The sequence below is a fragment of the Bombyx mori genome, chromosome 17 (genome assembly GCF_030269925.1).
Source record: "Bombyx mori chromosome 17, ASM3026992v2".
NCBI lineage: Eukaryota > Metazoa > Arthropoda > Insecta > Lepidoptera > Bombycidae > Bombyx > Bombyx mori.
The window spans coordinates 3,342,797-3,358,774 of NC_085123.1; the positions used below are offsets into that span (position 1 = coordinate 3,342,797).

Below are 15,978 nucleotides of genomic sequence, written 5' to 3' on the forward strand. Positions count from 1 at the left end.
GATCACGAAGATTTGATTGAAGATTGTAATGCTGTCGTCCGTCTTGAGACGTGAGGTCTAAGTCTCATGGTGGTGGTGATGGTCCATACTGGTGGTAGACCTACAAAGCAGTAATGTGCTTCGGTTTGAAGGATGAAGAAGCCCCTGTACTGTAAAACTAAGACCTTAGAACTCATATCTCAAGGTGAGTGGAGGCATTTACGTTAAGGGTGTTTATGGGCTCCAGTAACCACTAGGTGGGCTGTGAACTCGCCCACCGATCTAAAAAAAAATTGTGGGCTTCGGTAACCACTGAACATCAGACTGGCCACGAGACATCACGACCTTGACTGATCACCAAAAAAATAATTGTAATAACGACTGTCTTACACTTCAGGAAAAGGTAGAATTGTACCGGCCCCTGCGTGCATTCAGTAAGAGGCCACAACGACCAGACCACGGGTCTGGACTATTTTAGCAAAAAATCCATTTTAGTTTTATATAATTCTACAATTTGATCTCCGCGCACGAAACAAAACAGTATTTTGACCCTCACTCGAAATCTCAAATCGAAAACTACTAGACTAGACTCTTTGGTGTTCAATTTCGAATTATGAACCTTAGATTCAAGTGCATAAAGCTCATTCGAGTGTTCTATTATTATTTAGACGGAACAGGCTCCGTAACGGTGTGGCACAACTGGTTTCTTCACATAGTCTTCAAGTTAAGTTCACTTGCACTTGGAATATCCGATTAGTTGCATAATTGTTGAATGAATTTTATTACTTTGTATGGAAATGTATTGCCCTTTAAGGGATAGTTCAGTGAATGGGAACCAAATAAATAAATTTAAAGTATCTAATAGCTATAATAAAAAGTTTACCTTACAATTGGTTCTAATATTCTATTTAATTCATATTTTTGTTCGTTTTGAGGGTCTAATAACTGCCCTGCTGTATCTATATAGTGAGCTTGACGTTTCATGGAATACCGTTTCCGTTTTGTTGAAGGAAAACGTACTTTAGCACCGTTGTGATTTGAAACTTGATGAATCGATAAATCGACAACTTGATGAATCGATAAATCGACAGTTAGAATAGACAAACAGGACGTATTTATTACATTAAGTATAATTTTAAAACTTGAGAAAGACGCTTTAATACCTAAAGCTACCCAAAATCATTGTATTATTATCGGTCAGTGATATGTGTGAATTTTTTTTGTGTTGTCAGCGGGAGTCACGGCGAGGCGAGTCTCATGATGCATCGCCTTATTGTAATAGTTTTGAAGCTAGTAAAAATTACATAAAAAAAATTGCATTACATAAATCCAGTATACAAGTTAGTAAACATGTCTTTAAAACTCTAATCGGCCTGAGGCGAGCCTCAAGTGAAACGCTGACGGACAAATGAGACCTATAAAATCATCTAAATCCAAGTCTGTCAAATATTCAGGTAAACAACAAAAATCGGCCCTAAACACGTCATTACGGATCCTCCCGATCAATCGAAGTACTGCTCTTGCTAGGGCGTGTTAGCAACACTCCCGGCTTGAGAAACTGAAATAACTTTGTTCGGATAGCTACAATATTCTTTATTTTAAAGCGGATTTATAAAGAACTAGCGACCCGCCCTCGCTTCGCTTCGGAAACATTAAAACACACACGAAACCAAAAAAATAAAATAAAAAAAATAATAAAAAAAGTAGCCTATGTTCATCAGGGACAATGTCGGCTTCTAATGGAAAAAGAATTTTTCAAATCGGTCCAGTAGTTTCGGAGCCTATTCGAAACAAACAAACAAACAAATCTTTCCTCTTTATAATATTACTAGCGACCCGCCCTCGCTTCGCTTCGGAAACATTAAAACACACATGAAAGCAAAAAAATAAAATAATTTTTTTTTTAAAAAAAGTAGACTATGTTCATCAGGGACAATGTCGGCTTCTAATGGAAAAAGAATTTTTCAAATCGGTCCAGTAGTTTCGGAGCCTATTCGAAACAAACAAACAAACAAATCTTTCCTCTTTATAATATTAGTATAGATAAGTATATATAAGTATAGATTAGTATAGATGAGAATATTACTAATAATCTGAATTTTAAATGATAAAACTTCGTTTATTAGTACTTAATACAGAGTAAACTTAACTTTTTTGAACTGAATTTGTTAGAGATTTAACTGCATTTGTTATAACATGAAAACACTAAAGCGTGTTCAACTAACTAAATAAGATAGCGCCATTGTTAATACGTTTTACGACATTAAGGCGTTTAGCTGCCTTTGATTTTATAGGCCTCAAATATTAATAAATATCCATACAGGATTTAAAAGATTTGTTTAAAAATTCTCGTGTACCAAACTGAACTTGTTTTAATGCATTATTAATTTTAATTTTATTTAATTACATAAGATAAAAAATCATGAATTAAACAGTTTTATAAAGCATTTCTTTTCTGGCGGCAAAAGTAATGTGTAAATGTTCTGTCTATCACGTATGTTCGACTTGAGACTCGTCGAATTGCTGTTATAATACTTTATGTATTCCGCCTACAATCTGATTGTATTCAATGTTTGAAAGCTTTCACGTTGCGTTGGTCCGAATAACTTGTAATGACACCTAACATACATATGTACGTACACTCCATATGAAAACATTATATTACAAGATACGTATTCTTTTAAGCACTTTTTTTTTTTTCATTTTAATAATTTTTATTGTAAGTCGTTCTAACAGCACGTTTGATATTGTTACGCGTGTAAAAGTAACGCCATCTGTGTTCACATAGCAGAAACGCATAGCAAAAGACCTAGTAATACCGAGAACGCTCGAGAAGTGTAACGTCATCTATTATCAAATAGGGGAAACACATATCGAAACGACTCGTCTTGTTGGGAATTTTCTCGATAACTGTAGACTTGTCGTGGCGATTAAAAGCGTTTTAGAGACGACATGAAATCAGTTAGTAATCGGTTCTACTCGAAGCGAAACAGCGAAAGGATCATCTGAAGCGTGGCGGACTGACTGAATCCTGTAGGCTGACCACGAGTTTTTTCCAACAAATGGCGGCACTTTGAACCCCCGCGCGGAAGGAACAGCAGTAACTGAGGCTGTAGTTACTGTTCCTGTTTTTATATCTTCTAGCGTCTTCCTCATAACAGCCATCTGAACGTCAGCTTGCAATCCAGCTCTCGTGCTGAGAAATACGGTCCTCGTGCTGTTAGACCTGCTCCTTCATCTCCGTTAAGTCTTTTCCGAATGTTTCTTTTAAATCCTTTATCAGTAGCATCTGTTCCTCCTATCGCCGAGTGTGCTCTTTCTGGCGACGAGCCTGTTCCTCCTGGCACCGAGACTGTTCCTCCAGCATGCGAACTAGCTCCTGTTCCAGGCAATGAGCCTACTCCTCCTGGTGCCGGGACTGTTTCTTCAGCCTGCGAACCAGCTCCTTTTCCTGGCGACGAGCCTGCTCTTGTAAAAACACCATCACGGTCGCAAGATCAGGAGCTACTACTGCCGGAGAAACAACAGATGTACCCGCGATTGTCTCCATTGCCGCTGTTTCGCCCTGCTGTTCCTCGGTTAGCGTTACAGAGACGACATGAAGGCAGTCACTAATCGGCTCTACTCGAAGCGAAACAGCGAACGGATCACCTGAAGCGAAGCGGAAGAAGTGATGTACTAATTGTATAGTGTTCCTAAGGTGTTCTAAATGTTAAATAGCGTTTTAATTTGTACTTCGGTAGAAGTTTTATTTATCACGGACTCGAGCGCGTAACAATATTGAAACATTTCGTTGCAGAAATGGGAGGATGGTGGTATCAATCCGTGTAGGCTTTCAAGAAGAAAGCTGATACTCAAAATGAGTACCATTAGTGCTTAAGATAAACTAAGGTATTTGAAATTACACAGGGTCTTCTAATGGTGTTATAGTTAACTTCAACGAAAAGGATGATATAGAATTTGTAGAATGACTTACACATATAAGAAAATCAGATAATTGTATTGACAAAATACAAAATAGTACTTTTTTCATACATCTTGAGGATAGCGGAAACTGCATATCTATTATAACTCGTATTGAGACTTTTACATATATGGTAACTGTTTGAGACGTTACAAATCTGCTATACTACGTTTTAATATAGAAATATCGAATACTTTTCGATAAAAATAAGAATGAAGAGTAGAAGCCATATCCACTTTTTTTTATTACTTAGGTGGGTGGACGAGCTCACAGCCCACCTGGTGTTAAGTGGTTACTAGAGCCCATAGACATCTACAGCATAAACGCGTCACCCATCTCGAGATATAAGTTCTAAGGTCTCAAGTATAGTTACAACGGCTACCCCACCCTTCGAACCGAAACGCATTACTGCTTCACGGCGGAAATAGGCGGGGTGGTGGTACCTACCCGTGCGGACTCCCAAGAGGTCCTATACCAGTGAAAATTTTAGTAAATATTTCATATACGTTAGTGCTTTAAATAAAAAGAAATGTACCTAATATCAAAAAATCCTCACTCATAGAATCGAAAGTAGCACCGATGATTTAAAACCAAAACTATTGAGTTATGCGAAACCAAACCTTTAATTCCTTGAATGTACTGGACATTCTATGACTTTTGGACCGGGTGTTTTGATTTTACTTCACTATAAACTAATTCGGATTCTTAGGAACGTCCATTACTGCGTACACTGATTTCATTGAGAATAGAATTCATAACAAAAACATATTATTTCCCGTGCGGATGTGAATATTGCGCTTTGAACGTAAACAGTTCTTAAATAACACACAATAAACTAAATTCGTGAAATATAGACTAAACATTGAGAGAACATTGTTGCGCGTTGGTATTTTTTAGATGATGGATAGACATAGTATCATGAATTAACGGTTAGTTGTGAAAACATGCCCCGTAAACGTCCTTGGAGTGTTTTTTTTGTTTCAACCTGTTTGCTGGTAGCCTAAGAGGCTATTCCAAGGCTCAACCTGAGAGAATTTGCTAACACTAGCCCTAGCAAGAGCAGTACTTCGCAGAATCTACCACCGGATCGGAATCGCGACCCACTGAGAAGATCCGGCGAGAAACTCAGTGGGCCTTGGAGTGTGTTAAATGGCCCGCAACAAGCAGGCGGTGAAATAATGTCGATTTATGCGGGAACATGTGCTATGATCCAATTTTGGGGTCCTCCTCCTCCTCCTCCTTGGAGGTCGGTCGGTTTCCTCATTACTGAGGGTCGTGGTCATGGCCTTCAAACAGTTTGTTTTTTATAATGCACCGCCATCTGTTCCTATCTACAGCTGAGTGCGGAGCATCGTGCACTGTGGTATCCAGGGCTGCACGAATCTGGTCCGTCCAACGGGTCGGGTTTCTGCCTCTTGGTCGCTTGCCCTTTGGGGCAAGGAAATTTGGGGTAGGGAATAAGATTTCCGCAACACAATACAATAGTACGTGCCCGGCCAATAGCCACGGTTTCCCGCCTCGTGTAGTTATTATACCAGTTTAGCGCCTATCTCAACTTAACTCCGAAGAAAAATAAGAGCTCCAGTAACAGATTATCTCAAATAACTTCTGTTTTCACTACATGGTTGAATTTAGTTTTTTCTATTAGAATATCCGCCACACTAACACAATATATGAAAATAGTCAAATACCTGCGCATCCTTTAGGTCGGTAGGTTAGAATAAAAAACGTCAAGAAATACCTACTAAAGATAGATACTTTGACCAGGAATCAAAAGTGATTCCTGTGGGACAGAACTCTGAGTCATTAACCAGTAAAACAATATGGCTATTATTATTAATAGTTTTCTGTTGTTTGTTGGCTTGTTGGTTGGGGACCCTAGAAATATGATACGAACAAACAGAGGCACGTCAAAGAATATGTCAACACAATTAAACTTTCACCAAGCTTTCTCTATCGGTAATTATTTCTTTCATAATGCTGCTTAAAAAACATTTGTATAATTAAAGTTAAATAAATATTAGATTGAAAATATGTTTTATCAGTGGTTTAGTAAAAAAATACGAAAACATTTTTGATTGAGTACAAACTACAAATGTGGTCGGAAATACACGATAAATTATGTAAACAATATAATAAATGAGTTCAAGAAAAAAAAACAACTTGCTGCCAGATCGTATGACGTCACGACGTCGATGTCGCCGACCACCGAGAGACATGAGGTCTTTGTCTCAAATTAATGATACGAAGTCCGGTGGGAAGGATGGGAACTCTCCAAACCGCGCACAACTGATTTCAACTACACGCGCGGGTCTACATTAAGTGCTACCACAAAAATGTCATGATCTACTTTCAAAAATAGGGATCCTTGAGACGTCTTATTCATGCGGCCCTTTTCATAGAAGTATATAAATAATAACTATAATTGAAAAAAAAAAAACGAAGAAGACTCGATTACCGATAGGTATTTTTTTTATTTTTATTTATTGCTTAGACTTGTGGACGAGCTCACAGCCCACCTGGTGTTAAGTGGTTACTGGAGCCCATAGACATCTACAACGTAAATGTGCCACACACCTTGAGATATAAGTTCTAAGGTCTCAGTATAGTCACAACGGCTGCCCCACCCTTCAAACCGAAACGCATTACTGCTTCACAGCAGAAATAAGCGTAACCGAGAAAGTCACAAATCAACATTTAAACTATGTTACATGTACTGGCCCGTTAACTTAACATAAAGGGGGCTGTGAGCTTTGAGGAGTGTAGTTAAAACACTTATAATCGTACATAATAATGAGTGTGCTATTTAAATAAAAAGACACTTATAAGTGTTGCTGCACGTAATACAAACGTACACAGCAACATTTCTGTCTCGCTCTCGTGCATCGTCTTCAATAAATCACGTAATGTGCGACAAGTCGAACACAAAAAAGCACGTGTAAGTATTGTCGCATGTTCATGTGTGCATTATTCCCACGTTTGGTTTGTTTTTGTTTTTTTTTATCATTTCGCAATAAGCGCTAGTACAGTCGCATGATGCGAAACTGCAATCATGTTTTTATAGCATAGTTTTGTCTAAAACAAATTTTAGGAAAATTTTGTATTTATGTGAAATATAGTAAATTCTTAGCACATCGGATCTGTTATGTCTTATTTAGCAATCCGTAAATAGAAATGCGTATTGTACACTTTGTTCGGTAAAATATCGCGCAGTGCCCGTAATTAACCTATTTTTGCCAATTTTGACGCTTAAAACTTAAAAAGGCATTTGGCGCGTTTACCAAACAAATATTGTAAATTTTTTCTCGCTTGTTACGTTACGAAATTTAACCGGATAAAAGACTTGTTTTTACGCAAATTCAATATTAATAGATACCATCAAATTTAAAGGTCAAATAGGGTTGTTCATTCGTTCTTTATATTAGGAGTGGGCGATATAAATCGTATCTAGATTCAATATCTATATATCGCAGCAATATCGTTGAATCCGATATCGCCCCGCACGAAATCTATATATCGATATCGGCCGATACACGATATTGCTCGATGTGATGCGCATCGGCATATCGTACCGATTCGTGAATCGAAATCTATATAACGATATCAGCCGATACACGATATTACTCGATGTGATGCGCATCGGCATATCGTACCGATTCGTGAATATCAGCAATATTCGTTTGGTTCGTATCGAATCGGCCAGAGTGAGTGAGCGCACGATAGGGATATCATGTGATGAATGAAACAGAAACAGGCATTATCCATACAATTGTAAACCTTATATTTAAGTCCATATGTCTGTAGATTATTCTTAGCGTATCAGCAGGATACAATTTAAGAAAGAAGTTTCAATTTTCGACCCTAACTTGAATGCAGTATAGCCTATTTGCATCGTTGAATTTAATTTCACGCGCTTTGACCTTGAACTACAATTTTTGGACAAGTGTTTATAAATACTTAAAAGTTTATTGTGTTTGATTTTAAAAAAGTACACATTTTTCTATTTTTAGTTGAATCCAAATAATTGAGTTTATTTCTTGTGTTTGTATTAAACTTTTGAAATCTACACTCTTTTGGTATATTTTGTAATTTTAAATTAAGATACAAAATACTAAAAACTGAAAATAATGTAGCCAGTCCTAAGCCTGATAAAAGCATGAAGGAAAGTTTTTTTGATATTTTTATTTTCATGTTCTTTTTATTACTTTAAAATCATATTATAAATTGATATCAGAAAACCAACCGTATAACGTTGACTTAAATCTATATCTACCACGATATTATATCAGCGTATCGTTTCAAATCTCAAATATCATAAATCGAGAAAATCTACTAGCATCCATCAATATATAGATTCAGAAAATATATAGATTCAATATCCGATATTGATCCTCGATATATAGATACGATTCGATACGCGGCAAAACCGATATTACCCACTCCTACTTTATATCTATGTGACAATTGTGACACTCATGAAAAACAAACTAGGACACAAATAGGGTCGCGCTAAAAAAATCTGACTATCAACGTCTATAATCAACTGTTTAAGAACGTTTTTGAAAAACGGAATGAGATTTAAGATATTTTTTTTATCAAACAAGACACGATTACACCGTCCAACTATGATGAGTCATTCTCTGTTGATGGTCCTAAATCTAAGCGTGGCCATTCCACTGTGAATAGCCAATTTGTCAATATCAATCACTATACCTACAAGTTTTTATTTGCTTAGTATTTTCACATTGTTCGCATCATTATATTGTGCTTTGAGTGATGTAATTGACATTCAGTTAAATAATATGTGATGAAATAACATAATTACGGGAATTATAGTCTTTTTAAATGAGGTCAAATGAATAAGTAACGTCCTAATAACCTACAAAACAAGCGTGGTCATCTTGAATTACTAACTCCTCATCATTCACAGTAGATAGATAATTAGATTAACTTTATTTTGTGTATTAACCGTTCCCCTAGTTCTGTGAATCTAGTATAACCCCTTGAGGTTACTAAAATACAATACTAGGCTACAATTACTCTGTTCAAGGACATTTGTGTATGAAGTGTCGCTTATGGTTGGTTTTACGACTATGCGAAATTCAATAACAATAGCAGAACTTTTTTTGCCCATCGACCCCTTGATGGCGGGTATTTGAAGACGTTTTGTCAAATCGCCAGAATATTAATTCGAGTTTGTTATTAGATAAAATAACGAAAAAGTTTAAAACTGTTATAATTTTTCCTACTCAAAAATATGTAACAAAAAAATCGATACTTAATTTTCAGCATCATATATTTTAATGTGTAAACTGTCAGACTCAAATCGCTAACACATGGAAGAGTCAGCCATGACGCTAATATAATTAATATGAGTGGCACCCAACGAATGCTGACACGCTCATCAATCAATAACTTCACACTGCCGTTACTTATCTTATACCTTTAAACGAGCAATTCTTGTATATTAATAAATATGTATATAATCTGAAACTCGGAAACGGCTCCAACGATTTTCATAAAATTTAGTATACAGGGTATTTCGGGGGCGATAAATCGATCTAGCTACGATTTATTCTCAGAAAATGTTGTTTTATTCGCGTTTTCAATAATCAACTCTTCCCGACATCTATTGGCGAATAATAATACTATTTTTCTTAATTGAGGGCGACTAACAAGATGGCGTTATCAAAAAAAAAAACGAACAAAGCTCGGTCACCATCTAGTAGTTCACTTGAAATACAAGCGCTCGTCTTGGTAAACACACTTCACATTTCTGAAAACAAAGCACCGCCCGGCGACTTCCGTGATAATTCCTTATCGTTGCAAAGTTTCTAACTGTAACCGGTTTCTCGTACAAAATCGAGCTTTTTTTGCTTCCTCTATGCATGTACTAGATATACCTAGGGGCAAGATTAAGCTGATTGTATCAGATTTTGATATAATAACCTATTTTTTTATAATTTTTTTATTGCTTCGATGGTGGATGAGCTCACACACAGCCCACCTGGTGTTAAGTGGTTACTGGAGCCCATAGACATTTAGCACCAGTAATTACGCAAATTATAATTTTGCGGGTTTGATTTTTATTACACAACTAGCGACCCGCCCTCGCTTCGCTTCGGAAACATTAAAACACACATGAATCCAAAAAAATAAAATATTTTTTTTTAAAAAAAAGTAGCCTATGTTCATCATGGACAATGTCGGCTTCTAATGGAAAAATAATTTTTCAAATCGGTCCAGTAGTTTCGGAGCCTATTCGAAACAAACAAACAAACAAATCTTTCCTCTTTATAATATTAGTATAGATGTTATTCCTTCACCGTGGATATTTCTCAAGAACATATTTCATTGAAAAAATTTGTACCTGCCGGCGGGATTCGAACACCGATGCATCGCTACATACAAATGCACCGGACGGCTTATCCTTTAGGCCACGACGACTTTCTGATCCCTATTGGTTATCGGTCTCTTATAATTTATTGTATCCTCAGACAGTCCAGCATGGCTTCCCGCACAGAGCGTCAGCACTCGCGTGGGATCCGCTCCTCAGACTCGCGGCGCTTGGTACCGCCACCGGAGCGCTCAAGGTCTACGGCAGACCAGGCGTCGAACTCTACGGCCAACACACCAATTACGAATCGATAGTCACACAGATACATTTCATCACAGGTAAGCAAAGAAAATAAATACCTTCATCCTTCATTAATCCTCTTCGGATTATATATCGCATAGCATATAACTTCGAGACCATTGCGATTAGTTTATTCAATCGAGTAAGGCTTATATATGATCAACTAGAAAAAATCCAACGCGCATAAGTAAATCTACAAAAATATATAAAAAAGTTTTAAAATGAATTGAAATGAGTCATTTGAGTTTGAAAATGAGTCATTCATTACTCTGCTCTGCCATTCATTTTTTTCTAAATTTATTATTATGGTGATAGATATAAACTTCGAAAAAAGTCATAAGATGATAATATATTCATATTTATGGTAAAGCAAACAAAAAAGTAAATTCATCTTTGACAATTCCATCATTCAAACTCAAACAAATTGTAATACTGTAACTATCTCTGCTGAGCTTCGTACGTGACGCACCTAGCTAGTTTTTACCTCTTAAACTTCTAAACTTTTAATATACTTTTCCTTAGAAGCAATGGAAACTGTTTTTGACATTTACTATCATTAATTTACTTCTAAATATTGTTAAATTATATCGTTTCACAATAAGGATACTGTGACCTTGCATGGTAGTTGTCCACGTAGTCGTTATACCAAGAAAATACCACATTCTCGATCAGCCGCTACCTCAATTAACTAAAATTACTATTCTCTAACCCAATGCCAATTGTACTTTTTTTTTTAAACATGCGATTTTACGTGGTATCACCATATTTGTCCGCATCATTATGACGCAACGCCCAAATGAAGCTATTCTCGTTCGGTTTACAGGGACAGGCCGTTTGATATCATTATGCGACGATAACAGCCTTCACTTGTGGGAGATCAACGAGAAATCTCTAGTGGAATTAAAGTCGCATGTATTCGAAGGTAAAAATAAAAAGATATCGGCCATATGCGTAGAATCGTCAGCGAAGAACGCTTTACTGGGAACCGAAGGCGGCAACATTTACTCATTGGATTTGAGCGCTTTCACGATCTCGGAAGATGTCATATACCAGGATGTCGTTATGCAGAAGTGAGTGATTAATCTAGATTTGTTTTTAATTTTAGTTTCCTGAGTCTATTCAATGAGGTCATGCTGATCATTATTGTGGTCAGTTTATTTGTACCACAAAGCTACTTTGGAAGACAGTTCAATAGCTATCGCATTGCTCTTCACACTATGATCTCAAATTTGCGGTGCATAGTTTTTTTGTCGAAAGTCTTCGATATTTTTATTATCAATCTGTAGTAGGTACCAATTTTTCTAATGAAATACGTACTCAACCAATGTTCACGATTGACTTCCACGGTGAAGGAATAACATCGTGTAATAAAAATCAAACCCGCAAAATTATAATTTGCGTAATTACTGGTGGTAGGACCTCTTGTGAGTCCGCGCGGGTGGCTACCACCACCCTGCCTATTTCTTCCGTGAAGCAGTAAAGCATTTCGGCTTGAAGGGTGGGGCAGCCGTTGTAACTATACTTGAGACCTCAGAACTTATATCTCAAGGTGGGTGGCGAATTTATGTTGTAGATGTCTATGGGCTCCAGTAACCACTTAACGCCAGGTGGGCTGTGAGCTCGTCCACCCATCTAAGCAATAAAAAAAAGTAAACAAACTTGGTTCTCTCTGATATTAATAGTCAAATCTTTATATTCCAGCTGCCCAGAGGATTACAAAGTTAACCCAGGCGCGGTGGAGTCTGTATACGAACACCCTAAGACTCCTACACGTATTCTGATCGGATACAACCGAGGACTGGCCGTGCTTTGGGACCGGGAGGCTGCGGCTCCCACACATACATTTGTTTCGAATCAACAGCTTGAAAGCTTATGCTGGAATGACGATGGTAATTATTTAATTTAGATAGAATAATGATTATTACAAATTATGCAGAAACTTAGTTTAAAATGTTGCATATAAAAGTTCAATAAGCTAAATGACGGTAGAAAGTAAATATGAAGAGTGTAATATAATTGTAAATAGACATGCTTTAACAAAAACTGACTTCAAATAGAAAAAAAAGATATTCCAAAACAAATTAATATACACTAAAAACAATTATCATCGAAATCGGTTGGCGTGATATTGATTTATTGAGTTATTCATATATTTGTCGCGCACGTACTTAATGCAAATTTAAGACTTATATGGTTTTCTCATTGATACCATTATCTAAACTGGACTAAAATGGGACCACCCCGGAAGCGTCAGCTTTCTAATAAAAAAAGAATCATCAAAATCGATTCACCCAGTCAAAAGTTATGAGGTAACAAACATAAAAAAAAACATTGTCGAATTGAGAACCTCCTCCTTGTTTGAAGTCGGTTAAAAAGAAGGTTTAAAAAAATTTCCTCATCAGGCGAGCACTTCACATCATCGCACAACGACGGTTCGTACGTGACGTGGGAGGTGGCCGGCGCCTCCAGCGACCGACCCCTGAAGGAGCCCGTCACGCCCTACGGACCCTACCCTTGTAAGGCGATCACCAAGATCCTGAACAGGACTAGCGTTGATGGAGAGGACATCACTATATTTGCCGGTAAGATTACCGACTTAACTTAAAATAAGGAAAATAATGCGGGTAGTTTGGAAAATTAATAAGGCTCGTATTTAAGACTTTTTGGCGGGAACGCGAGGAGTTAAGTTGTGTGATTTGTTTTATTTTGTCTATTTAGTATTTCCTCAGGTTTAAATGTATAACATGGTGTCTGTGAAAGTGCACAAATATGGGAAAATGAAACAAAGCGGCTGAACGTAACTTCTCGAGATCCTCCAAAAAGTCCACTGAAAAAGTCTCAGTAAATGACCACCATTTTACTGAGATTGTATTTCATCCCATATCATCTCATCTCGTTTCATTTTCATTTCATTTCGTTTTCTTTTCATTTAATTCATTCCATTTCATGCCATGTTTCATACTAATCAATATTCATATTACTTCATTTCCTAACATTTTTCATATAGAAAAGTTTTCATTAAAATTAAAATAATTAAAGGTCTTAGTTACCAGGTCATAAAATCCCTTAAAAAAGCTTGTATTTAATAAATGAACCAAAATAATTGTAGCGGCATTGTCTTCGATCTTGTGCGGTTTAATCTAAAAATAAAATTTCAAAATGAATCTACTACTTAATAGTTTTAAACGTTAACATTTCGAATGTAACATTATATTTATTTTGTAGTTAAAATAATATAAGAATTTAAGTCATTTAGAACACATTATGACGGAGATAGGTTTAAGGTTTTTATTTAAATACGAAATAAAAATTTGTAAATGAATTTAAAAATATAATTTAAAACTATTTTTACGATTTAGTCTCGCGGTTTTGACTGTCATTGTGACACTGTGTTTAAAATTATTTTTAATCAAAATTGTTAGCGTATTCGCAATATTCAGTCAAAGTCCACGAAATCGAGTATCTAAACTGCTGAATTAACATACAATGTCTCTGTATCGAAACAAACTAAAGCCTATTTCAAAAGTCGTAAGGCTGAATTTTGTTACAATTTCTTTCGACTTGTACAGTTCTGAACAAAATACGTACTGTGAAGTGTCAGTAGTACTCGTACACCGGTCAAAGTTCTCGTCGGACTCGACGCTTGCGAAGTGCTCGAGGAGTAAATTAACCCACAGACACAGCCCCAGTGGGTGAGAAACTCAGTATTTTCTCGCCGGATCTTCTCAGTGGGTCGCGTTCCGATCCGGTGGTAGATTCTGCGAAGCACGGCTCTTGCTAGGATTCGTGTTAGCAACGTCGTCAGGTTTGAGCCCCGTGAGCTCACGTACTAGTTAAGGTTACGCTGAAATAGCCTCTTAAGGCTATCAGCTTAGGTGGGAAAAAAAAGTACTCGTACATGTGTTTATTTCTCATATGTTTTTCAATTTTGATCGAAGAATAACTATGACTGAATTATATGTATGTACTCTATAAACTTACAAACTTACAGACTTACAAATTTTTTTTTTCAGGTGGCATGCCCAGAGCTTCGTACTCCGACAAGTACACGGTTACCGTGCAGCAGGGCGAGAAACATGTGGCCTTCGATTTCACGAGCCGGGTGCGTTAGTCTTTTTTTAACTCTATTACATCAAACACATCTTACGAGACTATCATCATTTGACTTGCTACCTCTTGCATAATGGCTTCGTAATGGAAATATACATTGTAGTTAGTAGGGGAATAAACTAGTTGTAATTTTTTTTCCGCCTAATTATTGTGATAGCGTATTGTAGCACTGTATTCTAAGTTAAGCGTCGATTATTTAATATTAGGAAATTAATAAGTTGACCAATATAAGAGATTTAAACGTATTAAAAAAAGGTAGATCAGTACTTTTTTGCACTAATATTAAAGGTGAACGTGAGTATGTTTATCTAAATAAAATAAAAAAAGATGTGTGGTGTCGTGGGACACAGGATAGGAACGAAGTTCCTTATTATAAAAATATAAATTTTAAGTTCTATTCGAGGTATAAAGAAAATAAAACTGGAGGTTTCGCAACAACCCACGGTCATTCGGTAACGTGCGAACTTATTGTGGTACACTTCATTCACGGCTGTTTGCTTAAGAGTTAGTGTATTGGGCAAACGAACGCTCTGAGATCGTGGTCAGTGAATGATAAAAAATATGTTATTTTTTGTACGTTATTACAAAGTTAAGTCGTACATTGTGTGCATTACTAATAAAAATCTTACGTTACGGACGCTTTTTCCCGGTTAGGGTACCTCTCCGCATCGTTCCATAAGGAACTTCGTTCCAATAATATTTATCCTACTAAAAGTATATATTGTATATAAACAGGTGATAGATTTGTTCACAACGACTCCCGTGCCCCCGGACGGCGCGCCGCTGCAGGAGGAGCAGCCCGACACCCCGGCCCTCGTACAGGTGCAAGCGGTCAACCAGGTCGCCGCCGCTTTGGTCAGTCACGCACAGTAACAAATATAAAGCAATACGTTATTTGATTTAACTGAAAACGTTGTATATTTTCAAATCCATACTCAGTAAAATGAAATTAATTAAACTATGACGTCACAGTTCAGTAAACAGATTTGAACGTTCATGAGAACGAACGTTATATTAAATCGCATGTCTGCAAAGAAACAAACCCAATAAATTTCCGTAATCACCGTATTATTGGGATACTGCCAGGGGAAACGACTCGTCTTCAAGTCTCCCATTCCCATGCTGTCAACAGCAATAACAACTTTCCACATTGAAAAATTTTTTTTTATTGCTTCGATGAGTGGACGAGCTCACAGCCTGCCTGGTGTTAAGTGGTTCTTGGAGCCCATAGACATCTACAACGTTAATGCGCCACCCACCTTGAGATATAAGTTTTAACGTCTCAAGT

General features: G+C 36.9%; 1 protein-coding gene across 4 annotated transcripts in view; it reads left to right on the top strand.

Annotated features, from left to right (window-relative positions):
• LOC101742621 (lethal(2) giant larvae protein) overlaps positions 1–15,978 on the top strand; it is a 69,352-nt gene that overhangs the window by 36,075 nt on the left and 17,299 nt on the right. For all 4 annotated transcript variants that reach the window (XM_062673281.1, XM_062673280.1, XM_062673282.1 and 1 more), the window contains exons 3-8: positions 10,441–10,618; positions 11,404–11,650; positions 12,282–12,469; positions 12,983–13,162; positions 14,594–14,682; positions 15,426–15,545. In XM_062673281.1, coding sequence (XP_062529265.1) covers positions 10,441–10,618; positions 11,404–11,650; positions 12,282–12,469; positions 12,983–13,162; positions 14,594–14,682; positions 15,426–15,545 — 1,002 coding nt within the window. The remainder of the gene's footprint in view (positions 1–10,440; positions 10,619–11,403; positions 11,651–12,281; positions 12,470–12,982; positions 13,163–14,593; positions 14,683–15,425; positions 15,546–15,978) is intronic.